Consider the following 25,498-nt stretch of genomic DNA (forward strand, 5'->3'; position numbering starts at 1 on the left):
GTGTGGGAACTTAAAAGCAGTTGATCTATCAATAAAATATCTGAATATACTGGCCTGTGTGGTGCTTGTGTTACTTTCCATTTATCATTACTATATATTATAGTAATTTGTCTATGTAAAGCTGTAGTACACTTAGAAACAACGTCCTTTCTTCAGATCCTTGAGATTATGTGAGATGAATGTTTGGTCAGCTATAAAAATGGATTTGACTTTTACGGCCATCTGATAGTGTGTTTAAACATTAGTTAATCTTTGAGTAATAAAAGTCCTTTGACCATAATAAAACACTTCATGGATAGCTGCATATATTTGTTGCAGAGTTCTTTGTTTTTTACTAGAATACCAACCCTTGAAAACTTACCGTTTATATTCTATCATTCAAAAGACTGTGAGAATATTTGTGTATCCCATCAAAAATTTAACATTAAGTGATTTTAAATGTTGAAATATTTCCTGTGTGAATATATCACAAAGGCATTCTGTTGTTAGTCTTCCTCTCTTTTTTACTGTCAAGCAAATGGTCAGAGTTTTTTGTTTTTGATATCTTGATTTTTTTTTTCCAGTAATTGCTGTTTTATCTGCAATGTTTTTGTTCTAAAGAGGGAGACACTTTCTGAGCTGTTACACCATTATCAGCCATCATTTCAAAATGACAGCAAGTGCGTCAAGGCTGAGTTGTTTTTGTTGTTTTTTTATAGAAACTGGTTCATTTAGGTTAGAAGTAGTCAGTCAGTGATTACAGACTGATTTTCTGAAGCAGCAGAATGGCTTTTTCTGTAGATTACAGTTGCACACTGCCATCTAGTGAGAGAGGAGAAGTATTTTCTATGATGACTGCTTACAGGGAAATCAAGAGTATTATTGTCTACAGAGGTAATTGGGTTGAGCACAAAAGAAATATGCTGCCATTAAAAGTGTGCATCAGTCATCTAAACAATAGTGCATCTGAAACGCACCTATTTACAATGAATCTGCTAAAGTTATGACAAAGATGATGATGATGAATACAGTACATATCAACCATAAATTAAGAGTTATTAGACCCAGTGGGGATTAAATAAAGTTCTTACTGCAGCAATATTTCAAGACAATTATTCTAAACCAAAAAGGATTTGATATTCCAGATGTGAAAAACTGTTTTTTAGGGGAATCTTATATATTAATCCAAAATTCCTTTCAACACTGCTTGCAACACAGCCACAGGCAGGGTTTGTTTATTGAAATGATCTATTTTTATTGTTTAGCCAAGTTGATTATCTGTAGTCTACCTGTGATATTTATAATATCAAAGACGTAATCGAAAAGATAGTTAATTAAAGTGCAGAATGTGACTTTGGAGTGACAAAAAGAGGTACAATGTTTTGTAAAAATGCTTATTCATCTGTGATAAATCAGAAATAAATGTATTTGCGGCAAAAAAAATCCCTATCAGGGCTTAAGTGAATGGAAGGTCGTGCATTTGCAGAAATACTTTATCCAGTGGGACCAGTGCATCAGTCTGTTCCAGTGTTTTTGCTGTAATATTGATTTATTGTGTACAACAGCTGAATAAACACAGATCAGAGGACAGCCCCCCCCATGAAACTGGTGCTGCCAAACAAGTTGTTTTCTGTTTTGAAATGAAAATCCTTAAGCTAACTTAAAGGAATGAAAGCCACAGCTCAGTCTGTGTGGCTTTGAACAAGAACACACAGGGAGGACCATTGGGAAGTACTTTTTGTTAGCTGGATGCTAAAAGAATAACAACCAAACTGAAACAACAACAAAAAAACTGTTTGCCATGTAGGCTACTCAAAGCCTTGCTGGAAGATACTGAACAACAAATATCACAGCTGCTGACAGGATTTACATCAGTGGTCATGAGTCATGACTATGTTATATGTAACTATGACTAGTAACATATAACTGACGTTATTTATTTTAAATAACTGTCAATAGTCTTTAAATAATCTTACTGTGTATGTCTTGTTCTTGGTGTTAGCTGTTCCCTCTGAGCAGCCACATCAGTTACTTCTTTCTTGAAAAATGGAAAAAAAAAAACAACCATCACAATTTCCTTCAATCTTCAAATGTTAATATTGCAGATGAATTAAATGACTATAAAGAATATGAAAGTCGTTGTCAGTGGCAGACCCAACCAACTCTTACAACTAACATTACAAAGCTTTTTAGTCTCTAGCTCTTTTAAAAAATATTTTGTCCCAAAAAAGAGGTACAATGTTGTCTAAAACTATATGGCTTGTTCTCAACCCTGTTAACAAAAAAGTAAATAAAAAAAAAGAAAAAAAAAGGTTCTGGTAGCTCAACACTAATGTCACTAGCTAAATAAGTTAGCAGATACACAAAGTTAGCAACTAAACTAGCTAGCTGAAAAAAGTCGAAAACATTGCATTTAAAGAACAAGGTTTTTTTTGTTGTTGGTGGAGACCAAATCACAGCTACAAGGTAACTCTCAGGGAATATTTCACTTACATTCCGCAGGTGACCAGAAACAGACTAAAAATTAAAGCTACTTTAACTCCTGCTGATTATGTAAATATGCAATTAGCTAGATGCTAAATAAAGTTTAGCGTTACGCTGTAACGTCTATCTCCTTGTTGTGGAGCTCGTCTGCCCTCAAGTGGACAAAGACATGTAACAACTTGAAATGTAACCTAAATCTGACCATATGACAAAAATGATGGCATGAAAGCATTTGTTTAAGAATGTCTTTTAATGTTTTCCAGTTCAGATACACAACATACAGTGTGTAATAGCCTCTATTTGAAATAGAAATATTAACTTTAATTCTTTCAACCCCTTCTGGTCATTATGCTCTCTCACAGTATCTTGAGCTTCAAGCAGGTTACTGAATCCGACTAAATGAAACAGACAAACAGGTGCAAGCCTTCACTTTACCAGTCCAGCAATAAATGTAGTAGCCTAATAAGAAGATATTTGTATCCTTGTGATGCTTTTTCTTTTATCTTTTTTCCTTACCTTACGCCAACATAAAAACTGTAGTGTAAACATGTAAACTTGGTGAGTGTGCTTCCATTATCTGTTGGCTGTCCCAACCCTTGTTTCCAAAAAAAATACTGTCTTTGTAATACTGCTTTTGGAAGTGTGGGCAACTCAAACTCACATCAAATAGATGGGTCAATAATCCCATAAACATTGTGCAGACAAAATTGCAAAAGGTAGCGAAACAACCACCATGATTAGAGTCTGAAATAAGACCAAAAGAGTACAAAGGATTTCACAACCTTCCAATTACAGGTTATACTGTATGACAATACTCAAGACAGTGTGAGACGCTAACAATTAAATCCAACAGCAGTAAAATTCCTTGATTTGTGGTTTGTTTTGAGCACATTTTTTAACATCCCCTCTATCTCTTGTTTTTCTGCCTCATTTCTTCAAGCATCCCTGTTTCCCTTTCCTTCATCAGTTCTCTGCAGCTGTTCTTTCGGCTTTTTAACCAATTAAAGGACTCATTTTACTCAAAAGCTGCCTTCATGATTAATGGGATAGTACCAGGTGTGTACATTATGCTTTAGACAGCCATATATTCAGTAAGAGCATTTTTATCACCACAATATCAAGGCTAACCTGCGCCATATCCATCCTTTTCATGTTTATGTTGACCTCAACCATGCTGTGATTTTTTTTTAATCAACAGATTATTCATGTATGTTAACAGACGTATTCGTGTGCCCACAACCTATTAGAATTCACCCTTGAGACCTAGGAAATAAAGAAGAATCAAACATACGCATGAGTGCTAAAATCATCATCGAAACTTGCACCTGTTGTCACAAAGAAAAGATCCGGCCAATCACTCAAACCAAACAACAAACATAATATTTACAAATTCCAGTTTGTTCTCTTACACTTAAAAAATGTACAGTTTTGTTTCATGTGTTGGTTTTTGTTTCTTTTGTCCTCGCAGCTCGCTCCAAGTCCAGTGTGAGGGATGGCAGTCTGGCTCCAAAGTGTCGTTATCCTAAGCAGACAGGATACAGAATGTTACAAGGAAGAGGAATGAATCCCGCTCGCCTTGCTTTTGTGGTATGGTGTATGAGTAATGTCTGTCATTAAAGATTTTTCTTTTTCAAATCAGGTTTTTAGAATGCATCCTCTGTGCATCAACAGATGCATTGTTGACGATCTATTTCATCATCACCATTAAATCGCTGCCGGCATTTGTCCAGTGTTGTCCTAATGTCACTGGGTTTTTTTCAGAATAGTCCAGAGTGTGACCCGTCTCTGTGTTCAATTGTGCGAAAGATGTGAAACGCTCGTACACGGCTCTCTCACCTTTTGACCGTCATAAATATATCTCATCCTTTTTCTCCCATCTTGAAGAAGGGAGAATCATGAAACAACAAAAGAGCAGACGAAAAGATAACTGTCAGGCAGTCTTCAAACACTTGAAGCATGTGGTTAATGTCCGTCACAGACAAAAACCTTATTTAGACTATTCTTGTGAAGTAGTCGTTTCTTTTTCTTTTTTTTTGTAACTTAAAAAAGTGCTATCTTCAGGTGAGATTGAGAGACAGTGACTGTGCAAACGTCACAGTTGCAAAAGATAAGAGAAACAGCAAAAAGAGGGGGGGAAAGAAAAAGGCTTTCATCAGTCTTTCTGGTAGTTTTGCGGCACAGCCTCTGTGTTAGGAAATGAAAAAAATAAAGAGGAAATATTTACTCTCTTTGTTATAATCATAGTTTTACACAATATTCATCTCTTAATACTTTAATACCTTTTGAAGTACCACAAAGTGCAGCTGATATTAAAATAGGAAATGAAAATGACTCAAAATAAAATAAAAAATCAATGAAGAACAAGGCAAATCATCAAAATGACAAACTTCTCTGTCCACACTCTTTAGAAAAGAAAAACATCATGCAAATATCCCAGACAGCAAAGTAGTTAATAAAACTTTATATTCTTTTTTTTTTTTTTAAACGAGGATATATTGAATCTGATTTCCCTTTAAAGAAGAGACCAGCCACAGTGCAACATTGAGTGTGATAAGAAATTTAAAAAAAAAAAAAAAAAAAGTGTGTGGATCAAAAAGAAAGATGAGGGGGTTGGCACTTTTTATGATGGTAATTTCTTTTGTAAGATACAGTCAGGATGGACCTCTTCAGGCCGTCCACTGGACGCCAGTGAAAGAGGAACTTTATCACAGTACTTGGCACCAAGAATGCTGGTAAAAACGAGATATCAGAATATCTTTTTTTTCATTCATATCCTTACAATTTATTAATAATACATCATTTACATTTGTGTTTTTGTATAAAAGACTCCAAAAGGAAAAAAGAGTCTAGAAGTGATTGCGTGAAAGAGGAAGAGAGGTGAGGATGGAAATGTATTATGTCAATGGTTTAATAAAAAGAGCTACTGTATGAGGGCAGATGCAGAGGGAGAAGAGAGTGAGGCAGCGAAAAGAGAGAAGCAGTTAAATGGGCTGAGATGGGGATACAGACAGAGAGATAATGAGTGAGAAACAAATAAATTAATGGACATGATTAGAGCCTGTGTGGCGGAGATGCAGCGAGTTCTAATGGGCAGCCTGGATTCCAGGTTGCATCCCACAGACTGAGTATGATTCAGTTATTTCCTGTACCGCCCAACAGTTGAAGCCCCAATCTGGAAATGTTTTGAAAGCATCGGTTATGAGTATAAAGATTTTTAAAATCATGGCATTTACATAGATTGCATCCTAACTGAAAACAGGTATACAAATTTGGGAATTGAGGAAATGAAGTTTGTAACTCTCAGCCCTGTCAACACATTTCACGCTAAACAAACGTCTCCAAAATCTGAAAACAGAGACAGCTGTCGGGACATAGTGCTCGACACAGGGTGCCAAATTTCACTTCCAGATTGGGCCTTTAAAGCTGCAATTTGTAAGTTTCAAGAAATCACCGCTTCATGACAGACAGCTTGTTTGGGCATATGTTGCCTCATACAAAGCCACTCGCTACTGTATTATCTATTCACTAAATGAATGAAAATGAATATTTGTATTCCATGTTAAACATAGTTTTACACTGACACAACAACACATGCGCAAAACAACCAAGCTACACATAAGATGCCTGACTGATTGTGATTAGCTCCATACCTCTTTGAGGGAGAGCTACAAGCTTAAAGCTGCATTTTTGGTGGCTCACCTACGCACCAAATACTGAAAAATAATTAACTGGGCAAAGCAATATGTACCTATGATGACAGGCTTTTGGCAAAGGGGCTTTTTTAATCAACCCCTCCTTGATTTATGATTACAATTTAGAGGTATTTCACTGCTTAAAATCTTACAAACTGCAGCTTTATTTGAGGGCTTAATGAGAAAAGACAAAGATATAGTAAAGAGCAATAGAGGGCGGTGAGAGTGGAGTTTGTATGGAGCAGTTTGTGTGGTGCGTCTCTGTAAGCCCAGAGTGGGGTAGCAGAGGTTGTGCCTGGTCCTATACACGAGTGGTGGAGTGTTGGTGTGGCAGGGCATTGTTGCTGTGGCTAGGGACGGGTGTAGTGGAAGGGGCTGGGACGGGGGGATAAGTGTTGAAGGGGTGCAGGGGCTGCATGCTGCTGATGGTGCTGGGGATCATGGTGATGGTATTCGCTGTCATCAGTGGCACATCCTCCGGTGCCCGTCGCAGGGCCAGCGTGTAGTCAGGTGGGCACACGGGAGGCCGCAGGGGTTCCAGGTCACCGTGGACGCCGCGGGAAGGGAGGGGTGTGCCGTGCTCCAGCTCCACTCGTTGCTGCTTCATCTGCAGCGACATTAGCTCCTCTTCCTGGCTCAGCGCCAGGTCATTGTGCGGTGGGGCCCCAACTACTCCCATGCCAACACCCATGCCCATCGTCGTGCCACGCTGCGGGGACAGTCGGCGGTGGCGTCTCTGCATGAGTTCATGGCGCTTGTCCCGTTTGTAGTAAAGCGCGGCAAAGGCCAGCACATTCAGGAAAAGAAGTGAAGCGCCCACAGCTACTGTTACACTCAGCTCGGTGGAGTAGTCCCTCGTCTCGCTGGGGAAGGGAGAATAGCGGGGTCTCTCTGAACCATCAGGCTCAGGATCAGGCGGATAGGTGGAGATTACAGGATGTCGTGTGGAGCGGGTGCCAGTGCCGTGAGGACCCTTCCAGCGGTCGCTGCCTCTGGGCGGCAGTCGAGTTGTGATAGTAATGCTTTGCTTGTGGAGGCTGTGGAGATGTGGCACCAGCTCCAGCCAGAAGGCCACCTTGTTGGCCCGGTAGTTGTCTCTGACCCGAGGCTTGAGGCCAATATGCAAGTACTGCTTGTCTTTGGAGCTGAACTTGGTCCAGATGACCTCCTCAAAGCGGTTCGGCTTGGTGTGGATGAACGTGGTGTCCTGAGGAACTGGTAGGTTAGGATCCCTGGAAGAGAGAAAAAACAGAACCAAAGTATTTTTTTATGTTTATGATAAGAATTATCAGTACTACTAGTACTACTAGAGTACGTTTAACTTAGCCATACCTCTGTTGCTAATACAGTAATTCAATATAACAGCAGCTGATGTGCTATTTGAGGTGAGCATCAGTAGAAATTTGATTGGGAAAAAAGCGGTGTACTGTACGTCAATGTGCAACTCCCAACCCTGATGTCTGAAAATCTCACCCAACTTCTGACTTCACTAGTAGGCTAAAGGGACAATGAACTAAGTTTTTCAGAGAGTGAAATTACCTCTGTGTAACATATGAGCTTGTGCTTATTGTATACTCTTCATGCCACATATTACTTGATATTTTAATAGGATAAATGCATTTGATCTTTGAAAGTTATTCTTAAATTTGGCATCATACTAACCCTGTCTTGGCAAAGTTGGTCCAGTACGTCATGACCACTGCGCTAAGCATTACATCGTTCTTGGAGAAGTTACAGGGAAACAGGTCAGTGGCTCCCACCATCGGAATCCCAAACACATAGGGGATCTCATCTCCATGAGCTGCATCCGCCCATTCTGGCCGTGCCTCGGTCTGACAGTGGTGATGGAAGGTATAGAAGTAGACAGGCGACTGGAACTCAGCATGCAGTTTGGCAGTGGCGACAGCCGGGGCCACCCACTGATGGTCTGTGAACAGAGCCAGGAGGGTCTTCCTACGCATGTCACTGTTGTCCCTGTCAGCCCAGTCTGTGTACATGAACTTTATAGTTTCTCTCAGGATATCTTTACCTAGGAGGAAACAAAACGGATCGTGAGTATGTGCATAGTTATCTGCAACATTAGTTGAAAGAATTTAAGGCTGAAATGTGTCATTTTTTGCTAAAATTTGGTAAATTTAAGTAATCTTTATGGTGGTGTATTCAGCTATTCAGTTCCATCACTTGGAACCACTACTTTAGTGTCTAATTTCATCACAGCAAATTAAGAGTTACCTGACTCTGGTAACATCATCATTGATATAGTCCTCAGTGCCATAGAGGCCAACAACATATGGAAAGCTAATTTTAAGGTAAAATAGGGTAGGATCTGACCATCAGGGTATCCATATAGATTGTCCACAAAGTTGGAGATGGTGTAGTCAAACGACGCTGCTGATATTCCGTCTTCGCCTTCACTGTCATCCACAAATTTCAGGCCCTCTCCCTGGTTGACCCCCAACAATATGTCATAGTTCAGGAATTCGCCCTGGTGTTGCAACAAACACAAACAGCATGACATGACAGAGCTGAATGCAACAGTAATGTTAGGGCATTATTCACACCAAATGCAAGCAAATGAATAATCCTTCACTGGATGATATGCAGAGAAATCAGCGCTGACCTGCTGCATAAGAATCTCAGGGTCGTCCGGCACCACGTCCCCGTCTACCACAGGTCCAAAGGCAATGTGGTAGCGTGCAGGCTGGATGTCTTGGTCCACCAACTCCCGGAAACTCTTCCTCCTCAGGCAGTCCACCAAATCAGTCATGTCCCCCAGAGTGCAACCGACCTTCCTCGCCAGGATCTTGGTATACATCACCGGTCGGTAGTTGACTGACCAGCTGGAGATGGCTGATCCACTCTGAGCGATAGCCCGCTGGAACAAGCCTGTGCACAGCAGGAATACAGCATATATTGGTACTGCTTCAAGAGAAAACATACAATTACTTATTCTTTCTCAGTGTCTTCTCACTCTGACACACTTTTGCTAGCAGCTGATGAGGCCTTCAAGGCCTTACAGTATGAGTGCTTTAAATAATGCATACGTTGAAGGAGGAGCAATTGTAGAGCAATACATACAAAGCAAGATAAAGCAGATATCCTGCTGCTTTTCATAGCTGGAGAAAATCTTTATGAACATTAGGGCAGGAAAATGAAGTGCTTCTGTTACATACAATGGGAGACAGCAGCAAGAAAAATGGTGACAACTCCACACACAGCAGTGGGTTTGATGGCCGTGTTGGGTAAAGCGAGAAAGACAGAAAGAGACAGGAGAGAGAGACGGAGAGAAAAAAGAAAACTGCTCGCACTGTTGCACCGCTGCACTGTTATGTAAAGCGGCTTGCTGTCCCTCTGTTTTATCTGCAGATTCTGTCATTAATAATTAAGCCCCCCCATATTCTGCATGTGCCCCACCCCCGCTCCTCTCCCTGTGAAATCAATTAAGAAGCCTCTCAGCTGCAGCTCTACTCCTCATCTCATCTCTCCTCTGCACACACACACAGTACCTTTAAAAAGTCTTCATGCTACAACTTTTTCTGCACTTTGTGGTTTTAGAGCCTTACTTCAAAATGGAGTGGGATTTTTGCTGCAAATCCATGCATAAGAAACCATAATAATAATGTGGATTTTCCATTCTTATTTACTGATATTAAACAGTCAACAAGAGCAAAAACTTACCATTTTCTTGACCAACATTGACCAAAAAGGAGCCACACCTACCAAATTCTTAAGGGAATTTTGTAGTAAGGCGTAGTAAGGTGAAAGTATTTATCTTATAAACATTAGCCTAAATCATAAAAAACATTCAACAGTAGCTGACAATTTGGCCAATATTACAAAATTATTGCAATGCTTTTCCATGTCTTCCTGATTTTTTTCTGACTTCTGACATAGAAAAAGTGTGTGGGTTCCCATGCACACACTCAGAATTCTGAGTATCTGCTTCATACAGATAAAAAAATGTTATTTTATCTGTACAAGGTCAGCTTGTCACTGTGAAGGTTAACAGTTTAATAATAGCTTAATCTGAATTCTTGGTGAAGTATAACGTGCCAATTCCATTCACATTCTGAGCTTTACAAACCAAGATCACATCAGAGGATTACTGATCAAACATCTGGCAGGTATTTTAGAGATCTGCCATTCAAACACAAACAAAAAAGTAAATGCAGTATTTAAGTAGTATGCTATACACTCATTGCTTTTGTATTTATATAAAGGAGTCAGAGGAAGTGTTTTGAACAAACGCTTTAAATCAAATTTTGTGGCAGTGGCGCCTTCTTATGACATGTGAACTGAAGACTCTGCAATTTAGCCTTTAGAAGCTCAAACTGCAATATTACTGTTCAAAAGAGGAACTTTTAACTGCCCATCTTTTAAACTGATGGAATGATTTTAAAATGTGACTGGCAATGTTTTTGGTCAAATACTCAGTCCTCACTGAGACACATGCTGTTAATGTCTCTGCTTAGAATCACCATGGTAACAGCATTCAAAACTTGTAATAAATATCAAATGCAGCAATAAGCCCCTATAGTATGATACTATATATATACGGTATATAACAATAAAAATAAATATCAAAAGTGCTCATGATGCTTTTCATTTTAAGTTAACGATATGAAAGTCAGTAACATACAGTATATATTGTATCTATTCCTAATGCCTTGTTCTGACAGGATTAGTTTTATTGGAGAAGAACAATTTTGTCAGTGCAGTTCAGTGAACTTAGTCCCATGTGGAATGACGTTATTTGGGATTATTACAGTGCCTGTGTCCCAAGGTGAGTAATGGTTTTATGGCAAACAACCTACTGTTTTCATCCATCTGTCGACTCTAGCACTGTCCAGATTGAGGAGTCTGGTTTTCTTTCAAACTACTGAATCTTTGCAGTTTTGTGTATTTATTGAAAAAAAACTATATTGCTGCAAATAGTGGGTGACTCATTTCTGAATATTGCATCCCTTCACTTGGGGAATAATATATATATACCATATACTTTTATCTGGGTTAGGCTGTCCATTGAAATTACTAACATACTCTGTAAAGAAATACACTACCCACACTGTCCTGAAATGTTAATCCCTTTTGAGCAGGGTATATGACTATGAATGTGACAATGACAGTGACAGAACCTTACCCTCGGAGTGGTGGGAGAGGATGAGAAGGTTCACACAGGCGGCACCAGCTCCCGAGCCAAAGATGGTGATTCTCTCTGGGTCTCCTCCAAAGTGGCCAATGTTTTCATTGAGCCAGCGCAGGGCCTGGATCTGGTCCAACAAGCCATAGTTCCCCTTAGCAGACTGGTTCCCTGTGCTCAGAAACCCTGCAGGGTAAATTAGACAAACACAGAGAGGAAAAGAGAGAGTAAATAACACAGTTTACTGATTATGTGCGAAGAGAGGAGCAGGGTGGAAATTCAGGGGCACAGGATAACATAATCCTGTGCATTCATTGTTTTAAAAAAAATCCCACATAAACAGAAGATGGCATCCTGTCATTGTCAGGAACTTCTCAGCCTCCAACTCATTGCAAGTCTGAGGAGATTTCACATGGTGAGCTTGCCAAATTACTCATTTTTAATACCCACGCTGGAAATACAACACAGTTAAGAGAACTTGTCTGCACAGAGAGGAGGAGAGCAACAGAAGGCATGTTTCACCTACTTCCAGGACACGCATTTACACAGTAGGTGCACACCCACAACAAGATAAAATAAAATGAACAAAATGTCACCCAAACATTCACACACACACATACACACGCATAAAATCCTTTGTTCTTACAACAGTGAATTACAGTATATTACATGTTTCATGCAGCACCAGGATATTTCACCCTACAACCAGTGTAGCTATTCATATTTTTGACAGTTCAGATAACTTAAATACTCAGAAAACACCTAAGTTGATTTCAGAAAACTGCATGGTCATCAGATTAGGGGCTGTGGGGGTAGAGGATGTAATGAAAAAGAAAAAAAAATTCCCCCATCTCCTAGGTGGCCAACTCAGCTCTTTATTTTCTCATGTTAAACACACGATATGTAATTTTCTGCCACTAGGGGTCTCTCAATCAAAACAATAACAAAATACAGAGTTTGATTGACATCAGGAAGTGGTGTGGGATCATGGGAGTTGTTGTCTTCACTGGTTGTTCACTGGTTGTTGGTTTTTGGTTTCTTTGTCACTTCCTGTGTGTAAATTGCATGGATTTCCAATAACTGACACCAGACCTTCACTTTGCAACAGCTAAATGTGCTGTAACTGATTTTTTTAGTCACTTGGGAGCAGTGGAAACAAGCTGTAAACACAACATTGACCTATTTTCACCTCTTAAATTGATATGGCTAACTTGTTAGCTAGCAGTTGCCTATTTACATATTCAGCAGATACATTATGGAGAAACATTAGAATTCATTTGGAGTCATGTTTCTGGCCACTTGAACAATGTTAAGTCCAATACTTACTCTCCTTTTAGCTCTGTTTTTGGTCTCCACCAACTCCAGAGTGAAATGTCTAGCTCCTTAGCTGCTAAATGCTTTGCTATGTTCACCAGCTAGTCACTAACTTTGTTAATTTGGTGCTAGGTAGCATAACCAAAACAGTAAAGTTGCAGGTCAAAAACCAAAACAATGAGTTGAAAGATACTATAAAGTATATATAGTAGTAATATATGTGGTTGTGCTAATATAAAAAATGTTGATACTGTACTGTAGCTGCTTTCAGGAAGATGGAGCTGTCTTCCCTTTCTCCAACCATAATTTGTGACTTCAGTGGGGAATGGCTGGACACTGTCTCACCTTTACTAGTGAAGATTTAACAGCTAGTACACAAGTCATCCATTGACAGAAATCAACAACCCCACCTACTGACTTGTTTGTCAGATACTTACTTTCAAGTCAAGTCAATTTTATTTGTATAGCCCAATATCACAAATCACAAATTTGCCTCAGGGGGCTTTACAATCTGTACAGCAATACAACATCCTCTGTCCTTAGACCCTCAATTAGAATAAGGAAAAGCTCTCTAAAAAAACCCTTTAATGGGGAAAAAAATGTCAGAAACCTCAGGAAGAGCAACAGAGGAAGGATCCCTCTCCCAGGATGGACAGACGTGCAATAGATGTTGTGTGTACAGAACAGAACAAGAAAGACAAATTACAGAAATACAACATGGAAAACAGAATGACAAAATTATAATGAATTTCAATTTTTCAATTTTCAATTGATCAAGAGGATGCTGAGCAACTTCCAGGTGCTGCCAAAAAATGAACAGCTTTAAACAGACAGTGTGTGTGGTTTGAACTGAATACTTGTTCAGAACTTGGATGGCAGACAGTACTTAACATGTACTGCTCTATATAAGGCCACCACCCTGTATGTCACCTGTGCTATACGCTTATTTTTGCGAGGATATGTACAGTATAACTCAGTATACACATGGTATATCACTATTAAGCAGTATATTCTAAAAGGGCAGTGGAAGAGAAGTGGGCAGCTATAAAGCACAGTAAAGGGAGCAGAGAGACAGCTGTTAGAAGAGGACATTCAGCACGTTTTCAAGTGTGGTGAACAGCAAATTATGTTTTATTGTTCATGATTATAATGTGAGTGGTGGTGATGATGATGATGGTAACAGCAGTGATGATAACCTGCCAAATTGACCTTTCTACGACAATCAGCGTGACACACGTGTGTCTCATTCCACACTCTTACACTACAGTTAACAGCACTTTAAACCTGGTGTGTTTTTGGTGTGTTAACCTAGCAATTATGATTCATATTACAGTGTCCAAATCCTTTGCTTTTATCAATGTGGTTATTCGTTGGGGTTCATGTTTGGACAAGGTTTATTGTAGTCAACCACTGAGAAATATGAGAATGATATGCAGTGGTTATTCATATTTTTTCCTCATTAAAATTGTTTTGCATGTGTTCAACAGTTTAAACTACATACATTTTTGCCAATAATCATTTCTCACATTTAACGAGAGGAAAAAATAGATTCTTATGGTCACTTAAAAATATCCCATCATATAGAAGAAAAAAATGACAATTGAAAGTTACATTATTGGGGGGGACCTGCAGTTTGGAAAATATATAGTAGACACAGTTTTCACTAGCTCCTATTGTCAAGTTACAAAGTTTAAAATATTAATCTATTTTTCTGTCAGCAAAAAGAGCATTTGTTTGTTACTGTTTGATAACTCTAACAAATTGCAAAAGATACCTAAATTGGGGAAACAAGCCAAGAAGGAAAATGAAGAAGATGAATCAGCCAGAGCAACCGCTGCTAACAATAGCATAGCAATGACATCTCCAAGCTACTTGCCGAACACAGGTCAACAAGGGGAATAGAGGGGTGGGATGCAGGAGGAGGGTAAACTGACCATAGGTTCTGTTATTGTGTTTTTCTCTGTTTCTTTTTTTTGCCTTTCTGTCTTTATATTTTTTCTTTGCAGTCTGTTTATTCTGTTCTATTGATTATCTTTTTTGTTGGAGCAACTACTTTCATCCACTGTTAGTAGCATAGTTTAGCATAGCTTTGCGGCCTCACTTCTTACAGACCCCCTATATGGCTGGTCATCTTGATTTTATTAGCTGGAATATCAAGGGACTAAATCATCCAGTATAAAGTTTTGGCTCACCTTAAGCAGCTGAGGGCAGGTGTGGCCTCTCTTCAAAAGACCCACTTGAATGATGCTGACCTATGGCACTTGGGCAATAGATGGTCAGGGCAGCTTTTTCATTCTCAGTTTTGGGCCAAGGCTCAGGGCACAGCTATTCTCATTGATAGGAGTATTACATTCAAACCATCCAATACTATCTCAGTTAAAAATGGGCGTTTTATTATTGTCTTGGGAAAACTTTATAGCAAGGCTGTGACTCTGGCTAATTTGTATGCTCCAAATTTGGATGATGTTCTTTTTTATAACAATTTTTTGAACTCTCACTCATTAATTCTCAGAGGGGATTTCAACTGTTTCTTAGATGCAGTCTTAGACCGCTCCTCCCCCAAACCCACCTCTCTTAGTAAATCTGCTAAACTCATTAAGCTTTCCTTGTAGATTATGGTCTGTCTGACCCATAGTGTTTTATACACCCTACAGGCAGAGAGTATTCCTTTTTCTCTCATGTTCATCGGATCTACAGCCGCATAGATTACTTTTTCATAGATAATAATTTTCTTCCTAACTTAAGATCATGTGCCTACCGAAGTATTGTAATCTCAGACCATTCACCTCTTGTTCTTTAACTAGCTTTCCAAAATTCTAAATTTACAAGGAAGCACTGGAGATTAGACCCACTGTTGTTGAATGATGAGCACTTTCTTGCTCATATTTCCACTCAGATTTTTTTTTAAGTACTAATGTAACTGAGGATGTCTCCAGTAAAACTGTATGGGAGGCCATGAAAGCAGGAAAAATAATTTCTTTTGCTGCGTTTAAAAATAAATGCTATGAGGCAGAAACAAATTGACATTTCCAATCAAATTCTAAGTTTAGACAGATCATAGGAAAACTCTCCCTCACCTACAGCCACATGTGAAAATAATAATTAATCTATATTATATATATTATTTGATATAATTATCAAATAATATATTTGAGTTCTGAGTTTAAAGTCAGAATTCTGAGTTTAATCTCAGTGAATAAGTTCTGTAGGGTATGGGGCCCTTTCCTATCCTTTTTTAGGGAAACTGAGACGCTTTAGTAAGTCTGATAGTTGCACAATATGCAACCACAAACAACCAGCCACACTGACCCAGCCTTGAGAAAACAATAGACTTCTTTCTTTTTAACCAATGATAATGACATAATGATGACAAGAAACCAAAGTATGATTAAACTTTGATCTGGAGATAGTAGGATTACCAAATTTATAAGAAAAAAGCTGCTCTCTACTTCCATAGTGCAGTTTTTAGTGTTGGATGGATTATTAAAAACATAAACATAAACTGGCTTATAGAGAAATCTTGTTACCTTCAATCATATTAGTGTTGTAGCAGAAATATTTCTGTGAGAGGATTACTTTCAGTAATCAAGATATACTGTAGTTTGTAGTTACTGTGTAATCGTGTTATCCTTAGATCATCCTGGAAAATGACTGGCTCTTAGCCTGATGTGACATTGACCTGATAACGTATCAGCGCTGACCTGTGCGTCTTATAAAAACCATAGGCATGTGTGGACATGTCTGCTCTGTGGCTGCCCAGCCGAGTGCTGAGCTGCCTGCCACAGTTGCCTGGCAACTGTCCAGAGCTTCAGGCAAAATGATATGGACAGACACTCACAAAAGCACTTGCATACACACATTCAAGCACTTACATATTCAAGTACACAAACAGCTGCATGCACATGAACACACACACACAAAACTTAGTCAACGTACACACGCACACTAGCGCCTCCTGCAGTTCTCTATGCAAGGGTAACATGAAGAGAGGAAATTTGGTTTATCGTCCACCACTGAAGATAAGTCAAACAAATTCCCTCTTCTCCTCTCTTTCTCTTCCAGTAAGTTTTCTTTCTGATCCCCCCCCCCCCTCATCTGCTGAGTTGGGCTTCCTACTGACTTTAGCGCTGAGAGCAGCAGTTTATGAGGCTGAACTCATGCATATTCAACACTTGCTTTAGGTAACGGCCAAGGAACTGTGAGGAGAGTCATCAACCTTTAAGTAAAGATACAGGCTGAAGACAGTGAAAGGAAATGAGGAGTAGTGAGCAACTGATGGAGGGAAATTTGAAACAGAAACATTTACAGTATATTGCATCACGCAGTGTCCTATAAGAAAATCCCCCAAGAAAACAAGATAATAAGTGCTGCTTTCTCTCATATATCTTCCCTGACAAAGGTACAAAAAAGTATATTTTGTTAAATCATGAAAGCATAATGCACCCTAACAACAAATGCAAAAAATAGTAGGAGCACTAAGTTGTTCCTCTAATGTACACTGATGAGATGAGTCATAGTAAAAGCCATTATCTCTTATTGATTTTGTATTGCATCTACAACAGGAAAATATATTAGTATAGTGAAACAGACATGTATCAAATTTTTTTCATTTTGAGACGAGAGGTATATTATTTTAAAAAAAATGGCTGCAGCTCCACATCAAGAGGATGTTCAGTATTTTGTGAGTATATTCAGTGTATGTGAATACCATCAAGTGAGCTTTATTTAGCACATCTTCTGTTATTGACCATCTGCACCATTCACAAATTCACGATTCAGAGCTGAAGTGCGGTCAGTCATCTGACTACTGGGACGGGAACGTGCATCTGCAGAGTCATATTTTTTGAACAGAATGACTGCAGTGGGTCACTGAACATATTTCTGTGAACACAGAAGAAATAACAAGAGGAGAGGGAGGGAAGTGTGGCGGGGAGAGAAAGGGATAAAAAAAAATAATAAAATCCAGAGACATAAGACAGGTATTAAACTAAATATTACCCAAAGCTACTGTCAGATCCTAAATGACGTGAGAGGTGAAAGGAATACATTGAAGGACAGATTATATAATTTCACTGTGATGTCACACAGACGATGATGAGAGATGTCAAAGATCAGAGGGGAGATATTTCCTTTTTTATACAGTATACACAGAAAAAGTGATTGAAGAGAGGAAACAAAGCAATGTTTCTGTATATATGAGTCACTAAATTAATCAAGAAAAAGTAGAGAGAGTAGAGAAAAAAATGTTAGCAGATGGTGAATGTCTCCTGCTCACTGAAGACTACAGAATCTGTTTTGATGATTAGAATAAAGTAGATTTGATCACTCTGTATTGTGGCAACCTTGGGGATTATCAACTGTGTGAATGTAACTGTGGATAAATATGACAAGACAAAATAAACATTACCTTTATCTCTACTGTATGGAAAAAAATATTGATAACATCTCATTTTAAGTTTTTAAAAGGTCTGCTTGAAAAATAGGGTGATTTTTAATGATTATATTTTCCTATTTAATATTTGAGTGAGAGTGTAGAACCCCTTGAAGGCTGAATTTTCTTTTTTTTCCCCCACAGTTTAAACATGTCTTATGATTATTTCCATTCTTTGATTCAAAGATCTGCTGTACTTCACCTCTTGAACATTCTTTTTGGATTATCAAAATCTTTTACATGAAATCTGTTAAATCTCTTTGTTGGCACTGGAAGTTCAATCTGAAGACCTGCTGGCAGGTCCATTTCAATTATATATCACTCTGTATGTCAAGTATACCCAGAAATGAAATTATATTGTAATCGGGCTTCCTCCTGCTGAACTAATGTGATTTCAGTACACCGCCCATAGGCTTCCAATGTCATTGTATTTATTACCTTACTTATCTCACTCAATTTTTACTCTCAAAGGTCCGTTCAAATGGTACCAAGCTGTGCAATAAAACAAAGCTGTCATGCGAATTTGAAAAGCAATGCTTCAAACGTCACACTGGCACAGAGACGTTTCAAAGCTTCTCAAGAAAATTCCATTTCAGAAACAACTGATCATTGATCAAAACCGCTGCCAGACAGAATAAAAAAAAACTGATTGTCTCAAATAAATTCAAAACATTAATCCGGAGCCTTGTTTGCAGACAGAACTTTTAATCATGACCTTAATGGCACAGACACAAAGCTGTTTTAAGTCATGACATATATACTCATTAATCTTATTTGCTGTTACACGTATCCACTCAACTCTTCATGTGATAGTTAATGTGCCATAACTCTTGATAAGTATTATGTAATTGTACATTTATTATAGCACATTAGTAGTATTAATTATTATAATGTGGATTTTATACTAGCAGGCCCTACTTACTGGTGACACTAGAGGTTATTGGTGAGTCATATTAAGGAATGATAGCATGGCATTTGAGTAGATTATCTGATTACCTTTAGTCAACCCTGTTGTTACATAGAAATGGTAAGTTGGAAAATCACTGTCATGTCAACAGTAAAGGATACCAAATAATGCCCTTGCAAATCAAAGTCATCAACTAAGAAATCACCTAATTAGACATTTAAAACAAGGACCTTCCATCTAATGTTATATACGTACATGCTATAATATACAAATGCACCTGTAAACAGATGCTTTAAAATAAATTGAGAGTCTCTTAGCAGCATGTAGTGATGTGGAAGGCAGATGTTTAAATTACACTGGAGACCTTGAAAATCTGAGTTTGATTTTGACACTTCACTTTGTGATGTGTAAGATGTTGAGCATCAAGTATGATTAGCTGCGTTGATTATCTTCCCTGTGTTTGATTGGTCCAGCTGTGCATCTGGCTGTCAGCCTGGGAGGCAGATTGATGTCAGTTATGGTCAATGTACCTATAAATCATTAATGCTCTATGTGAGCTTTGCCTATATGAGGGAAGCACCTGCTCTTAGAAACAATAATGTCATCATCACACTCCTTCATTAGATTATCACAATCACACATGCAATGAGGCCCAGATGGCAGATGAAGTATCAAACACACTGTAGCTCTTTCTGCGAATGGAACAAATCATTTCTATTCTTCAAATTCAATGTGTAGGTCTAAATTCTTGATTTGCATGTGAACCTAGCCACAATCAGAATGACACTAAAGCAAAATGATTTGAGCTATCATCACAGTCAGTGCACTATAGGCAAAATGAGGGAAAGAAGTACTCACGATTGCCTGCAGAGTGGGAAGATTGTGGCTCTGTGCAGGGAGTGGGAGGTGTGTTTCATTTGTATTTAGGAACAGCTGAGTTGTGAGAAGGCAGCAGGCTGAAATTAATTGACAGCAAAATCTGCGCCGGCTAAAAATACTGTTTATGTCACATTTAAAGGGATGTTTTTGAGAGCAATGGGCAACACAATTTGAACTGATCCCTAAGGTTCACTGAGCTAAGTGGTATTTGTGGATGCACTGACACTGTTTGACATGACTTATGTCAAAAATATTTTCATGTGAATGGGCTTGTAAAATTATATTTATTGAGTAATGTGTAAAATTATGTTTACTTGTGTGTTGCAAACGGGGTACGTGAGCACAACATTTTTGGATACACAATTTTTGTTGATCAACCTGTACTTGATAGGCAAACCAACTGAACAGACTGCAACAAGCTGGCAAGTTAGTGCTGTAAAATATATATAAAAAATAATTATTATGTGTAGTAATAGTAGTAGAATCAATATTATAGAACAGAGTATGGACAAATTACAAGAAAATATGGTAGTTACAGGGTTTAAAATAAATTATTAAGTATTATGAAGAGCATTAATTACAGTTATATTTTAAGGTTTACTACAAAACTGTTGAAGATAACCAGAAAATAATCACTTCCTTCAACAAAACTTATTTTGCAATATAAGTGGCATATCTGATAGCTTGAGATATTCTATGTCAAGATTATCAATATGTTTCTACTCATTTTAAACAATGCCATATGAAATTTTGTGGTATTAGACATATCTCTGTAACTACAGTATATTCTTATCCCAGTAAGCTCCGCTACCATCTGCTACAAAAAGGGTTCAACTACATGTGCTCGAGTTTTAACACTCATACAACAAATATAGGCGACTAAACAAGGCTTCAATCTTAAAGCTACTCTCAATAATTCTATATTAACAACGGATGAAATAACAAAGTGTACTGTGAAAGAGGCCACTCATAGCGATGAGCCCCGAGAGAATTATCACTCAACTGTGCAGCTCTATGAAGCATTTTAGCATCTCTAAGCTCACTGCTTTGGTTTTTACAGCTCCGCAACCTCACTGTTTAGGTTCACTCTTACTGCTCAGCACTGAACGACACAAGCATTAAGTAGTTAAGAGACAGATATTTCCTCGAGTAGTTGGTGGAGACCAAAACAGAGCTAAAATGAGGCTAGATGTTAGACTTGCATTTGTCAGGTGACCATAAACACGATTCAAAATGAATGCTTATGATGGTCCATGTCTGCGTAAATAAGCAATGTCTTGTTCACAGGTCAGCCATAACAACTTTAAAATGTGCTCAGGGTTGTGAATGCTAATGCTAATGCTAGTGTGACGCATATAAATATCACATTTCTGTTTATGTTTTATGTAGTTCTAAAGAAGATAAATGTATTCCATTCAATTTTGCTGTTGGTTTATTTTAAGTTTCGATGGACTTTTATTCAGTCTTCATGGACTTGTTAATTTGTTGCAATACCAAAAAAGGTTAATAGGTGGCAGCAGGACATTGGACAGCTGACTGGAATTCTGTTTTGTGATCTTGTTGGCAGTGGTAAATCAATGCAGCATCAATGTTTTTTTTTATTTTTATTGTCTGCTCATTTAACCTTTTTCATAAGAACAACAGTTTGCATGGACGCATGCCTGGGACCTTCAACACTTGTTGAATGAATGCCAATTCAAATGAATGCTAATGTTGCTCAGTGTCTGCTGGATGTGTAAAGAGGCAGCTGTATACTAACACATACACCATTTAAACTTTTTTTAACCTGGAAATATGAGTGTTGTATTTACAGTTTAAAAATGTAATCTGTAGAACATAAATCAAATAGATTTTTTTATGGTGGCAGCATGTACAAAACCCGCTTTGTTTTCAGAATATTAAGAGCAAAATTAGTTTGTTTTGAAACCCTATTTCTATCTCCCTGAGACAAATGTTGTGAGTAACTGAGTAATGTTCATTAAAAAGGATCATCCAGTGCAAATGTAAATATGAAAAGTACATATTGGCAGGATAATCACAAAATGAATGTTAAATTCATAACTCCTTTTATTCAGAGTAAAATCTGTGGCTATTAAATGTGGTGATATTTACTACTGAATACTCTAAGTTGCTCTGCACAAGTAAGGAGCTGAAATTGGGTAGAACGTGCAAAGAAGCGTTTCCAGAAGAAGCGTTTCATCTCTCTTCCTGAGGTGAAAAATGTTCTCACTCTCTGAGCCCACGATGGTGGGCCTTTCCCCAGAGTTCATTAATTAGTTAATTAGTTAATTAGTCAGAACAGATGGCTATGCAACACAAATTAGAAGGCTCTCTGGGCCTGGAGCAGGAGGAAGGTAGGAGAAGGTGAGCCGAGCAGCAATCTGAAATCTCAACTGTCACCGAACCTCTGAACCAGGCTGTGTGCAGCAGACATTTTCTTCTCATTCACCCATTTTATTCCACAACGACAGGGCGCATCATAAATTAATACGAAAATTCCAGACAGTGTAACATTTGCTGGAAAAATGACGTGTATGTGTCACACAGGAGTCTAAACATAAGACGCAAACCGAAATGCAAGTGTGCTGTGGTAACACTGCAGGAGCATTTATTTGAATGAATACTTTGCATCACTGCAGATTTTAAAAAAGCATTTCTGACGGTTTATTTTTAGACTGTTCCCATCTCCCCCCTTCTGTTTCCTTTTCCCTCACTGTCTCTCTATGATTCTCCCTCGCTCATCTGTCTCTATTCCCTGCTCTCTCTTCTTCCCTCATTCCTGACTCCCTATCACTCTCTTAAAGGCGCAGGCATTGTATGAAATGAGGTTGGCATGAGTAAGCTTCTGTGTGTGTGTAAGTACAGGATAATACTAAAGATTAGGACATAAAACTATTAAAATACGGTATGCTTGTGTTTCTCACTTTGGCTCAAATTCACAGTGTCAGAGAGGAGCGCTATTAAAAATTCAGAGGGATGGTGCATTATTCATATATATATTTTACGCACGGCACGCAACCAAATAGCACACACACACACACACACACACTTACACACTGTCACATGCACAGGGAGAAATTGGTGTGCGCACAGGCAAACATGCATGCTGATGCTACACAAACATACAAACACACATACACACTCACACACACACACACACACACATAAGGATAATCGCCTTAGTACAGTAACCCATTTAAAGCACATCTGAGAGTGAGAGAGTGTGAGAGAGAGAGTGAGAGAGAGAGAGAGAGAGAGAGCACATATTCGCCCACATACCAAAATTTCCAACAATGTTAAAGGAATCCAGGACACTGCGTCATCCCTCATAATCATTCAGCAGGATCGCTCTCCATCTCTATGTGTGTGTATTTCGTATGTGTTTTAATGATTGCGTGTGTAGGTTTCAGCGAACTAAACATACTGTACAATGCATGAGTGCACTTCAGACATTTCAAACGTGAATCACAGCAACAATTTGGTAAGTAAAGCGGGCCAGGGTTACGGTTTGGAATCAAGGTCGACGTGTCGGTAAAGGAAGCAAACAAAGACGCCTCCGAAGAAGCATTTGGATCAGCGTGTAATTAAATATAACTTTCAGCTAACTTGATTTTCAAATTGTGAGCTGAATCTCATGCTCGACTTGTTAATGGTCACGATTTTGTCTGACAGCTGTAAAAAAGACCACATAACGAGCTGAAATGGAGCAGGATGAAGCCGCGGGTCCAGGTCCTCGTTTCACGAACTCCCAGTTTGTCCTTGTTCCCGTGCCTCTCCACTGGCACTGTCAATAACGGCCTAGATCATGTTACCCTCTGTTAATACTCACTGCAACTCTTGGACGGCATCCTAAACTACTCCCATTTCTCTGTTTATCATTATTCTGATATGTTGAAACAGGCGTGATGCAATAAACAAGATCTGATTACCCAACCTGGCAACCGCAATGACTGACACAGATAGTCTGTGTGCAAACACCTCCAAAAGATGACGGCAAATGTAAATACTCGAGTCCACTGATTTCCAGCAGCACAAGGGCTGGGTGTACACACACACACACAAAAGGCAGCCCACACTCACAGGCCATGCAAGCACTGCAAAGCTCCAACAGAATGGACAAATAGAATACCCCTTAATCCAAAAATACACTGAAAGCAGCAGACACACATTTCAATTCTGTTTTCAATGGCTGAATATACACCAAAGGCACTAAGTGGTCGACGGCGTCTCTGAAGTAGATTCAGATACTGGCTGTTTTCTCTGCAGAAGTGCACATTAATACAACAATTAATTAATTCATAAAATGTAATTTTCAGGCGAGGTGAACACAGTAAATACACTTGTTTGGGCTTTTTTTTTTTTTTTATGAAATCCCTGCTACACAGAAATAACATTCAGTCAACAGTTAAAGGTTTAAGTGGTGAAGTCTGAGCAACTCTAATAGCACAAATGATATCTGAGGATTAACTAGACCTCATTGTGTACAATTACAAGACTGTGAGAAAACATTTCATAACTGTTCAAGGGTACAAAGGCTGTTATTGTACATGCACATGCTTCCAGGTCGCAGAGTAGTAAAAGTCTGTTAAAAAAAAAAAAAAAGCTGTACGTTAAGAGTTCCTGAAACTTCCCCAATACTGTGGTTCAGGTTGTTTTTTGTTGCATAAAGCTTCAGGGTGGGTTTGGATTTGATTATTTTCAAATGTAATGTGATGAGAAATTTGGTTGAAATTGGGTTTGGGTCCTAGGTTTAGCAGTTCCAGATATTTTAGGCTAGATCAAGTCTTAAAGACACCAAGAAACAGAGCCCAAAAGCATCTAAGGTGCTCTTACGAATCTTCTTAACCTTATATGTGGTTTCCCTAAAACATCATAACTTAAAGGGGCCATATTATGTTTTTTGTGATTTTCTATTGTTTAAATACTGTTATGATGTCAGATATCTATGCTAAACATGGTCAAAGTTCCAAAACTTGTGTTTGACATATGTAGAAATGCTCCCTGCTCTGAACGCTCCGTTTGTGACACTTTTTACAACCTTGCCGACGAGCTGACGTCAGATCGTCGTGCATGTCCATAAACGGCTGTCCCTTCCGTAGCCTTGCTTGCTAAGGTTGTCGCTAATGTTTTTCCATGTGTTGTTGTCCGTTCGCATATTTCAGATCAGTAGTGATGTTATGCTCAAAAGAGACTACTCGAAAAAGCATCAACCTTTCAAAGTGTTTCCATGCCTTGCTTCACCACGCCAAAAATCACATGACCAGCCCAAACAAGGCCTCATTATGTCACACTCGTATCGGAGAGGTGTCGGACTGGTTTTGGATATGGGGTGTGCTTCTCAAACCGCTCCAATATCTAAAAACAGAGCTGTAGACTCTGAGAAGAGAAAAGTGATCAGCTTTAATAATATAGACTTTATTGAACAAAATAACAGTATAGAAAACAATAAGACCACTTAAATTCTGACTAACTGAGATCTAATTCAGCCACACAAGTGCGATATCAATAGTTGCCCAGCAGATATCTCCATTTTGACTCTATCAAATGCTTCAAAACAGTGAACCATTTTCAATGCAATTGCTTCATATTGATTCAGTGCTTCAGAAAGCTTTGTTTCCCCATCACTATGGATCAGGCTTTAGCTTGAACATGTACAGATGTATTCAAGAAGT

At 38.6% G+C, this 25,498-nt stretch overlaps 2 protein-coding genes and 1 long non-coding RNA gene across 6 annotated transcripts in view; 1 reads left to right on the forward strand and 2 right to left on the reverse strand.

The window, feature by feature from the left end:
- Window positions 1–2,558, reverse strand: part of kdm6bb (lysine (K)-specific demethylase 6B, b) — a 29,700-nt gene extending 27,142 nt beyond the window's left edge. For 2 of the 3 annotated variants that reach the window (XM_044371047.1, XM_044371045.1), the window contains exons 1-2: window positions 2,473–2,556; window positions 1,956–2,017 (exon numbers count right to left, since the gene is read on the reverse strand). The gene's annotated coding sequence lies outside the window, so the exon portion shown is untranslated. Of the gene's footprint in view, window positions 1–1,955; window positions 2,018–2,472 lie in introns of all 3 variants that reach the window. The other variant, XM_044371046.1, reaches the window with a different exon arrangement.
- Window positions 2,024–4,980, forward strand: LOC122995709. 2 transcript variants are annotated; one of them, XR_006406844.1, is made up of 2 exons: window positions 2,024–2,445; window positions 3,932–4,980. It is a non-coding gene; the product is annotated as an uncharacterized LOC122995709 (long non-coding RNA). The 2 variants fall into 2 exon arrangements; XR_006406845.1 differs by lacking the exon at window positions 2,024–2,445 and adding an exon at window positions 2,699–3,519.
- A 297-nt stretch (window positions 4,981–5,277) lies between these two features.
- nlgn2b (neuroligin 2b) overlaps window positions 5,278–25,498 on the reverse strand; it is a 125,054-nt gene continuing 104,833 nt past the window's right edge. The window contains exons 7-11 of the mRNA XM_044371049.1: window positions 11,296–11,481; window positions 8,776–9,041; window positions 8,487–8,640; window positions 7,818–8,184; window positions 5,278–7,387 (exon numbers count right to left, since the gene is read on the reverse strand). Of these exons, the coding sequence (XP_044226984.1) occupies window positions 6,457–7,387; window positions 7,818–8,184; window positions 8,487–8,640; window positions 8,776–9,041; window positions 11,296–11,481 (1,904 nt within the window). The 3' untranslated portion in view covers window positions 5,278–6,456. The remainder of the gene's footprint in view (window positions 7,388–7,817; window positions 8,185–8,486; window positions 8,641–8,775; window positions 9,042–11,295; window positions 11,482–25,498) is intronic.

Source organism: Thunnus albacares, chromosome 13 (assembly GCF_914725855.1).
Source record: "Thunnus albacares chromosome 13, fThuAlb1.1, whole genome shotgun sequence".
NCBI lineage: Eukaryota > Metazoa > Chordata > Actinopteri > Scombriformes > Scombridae > Thunnus > Thunnus albacares.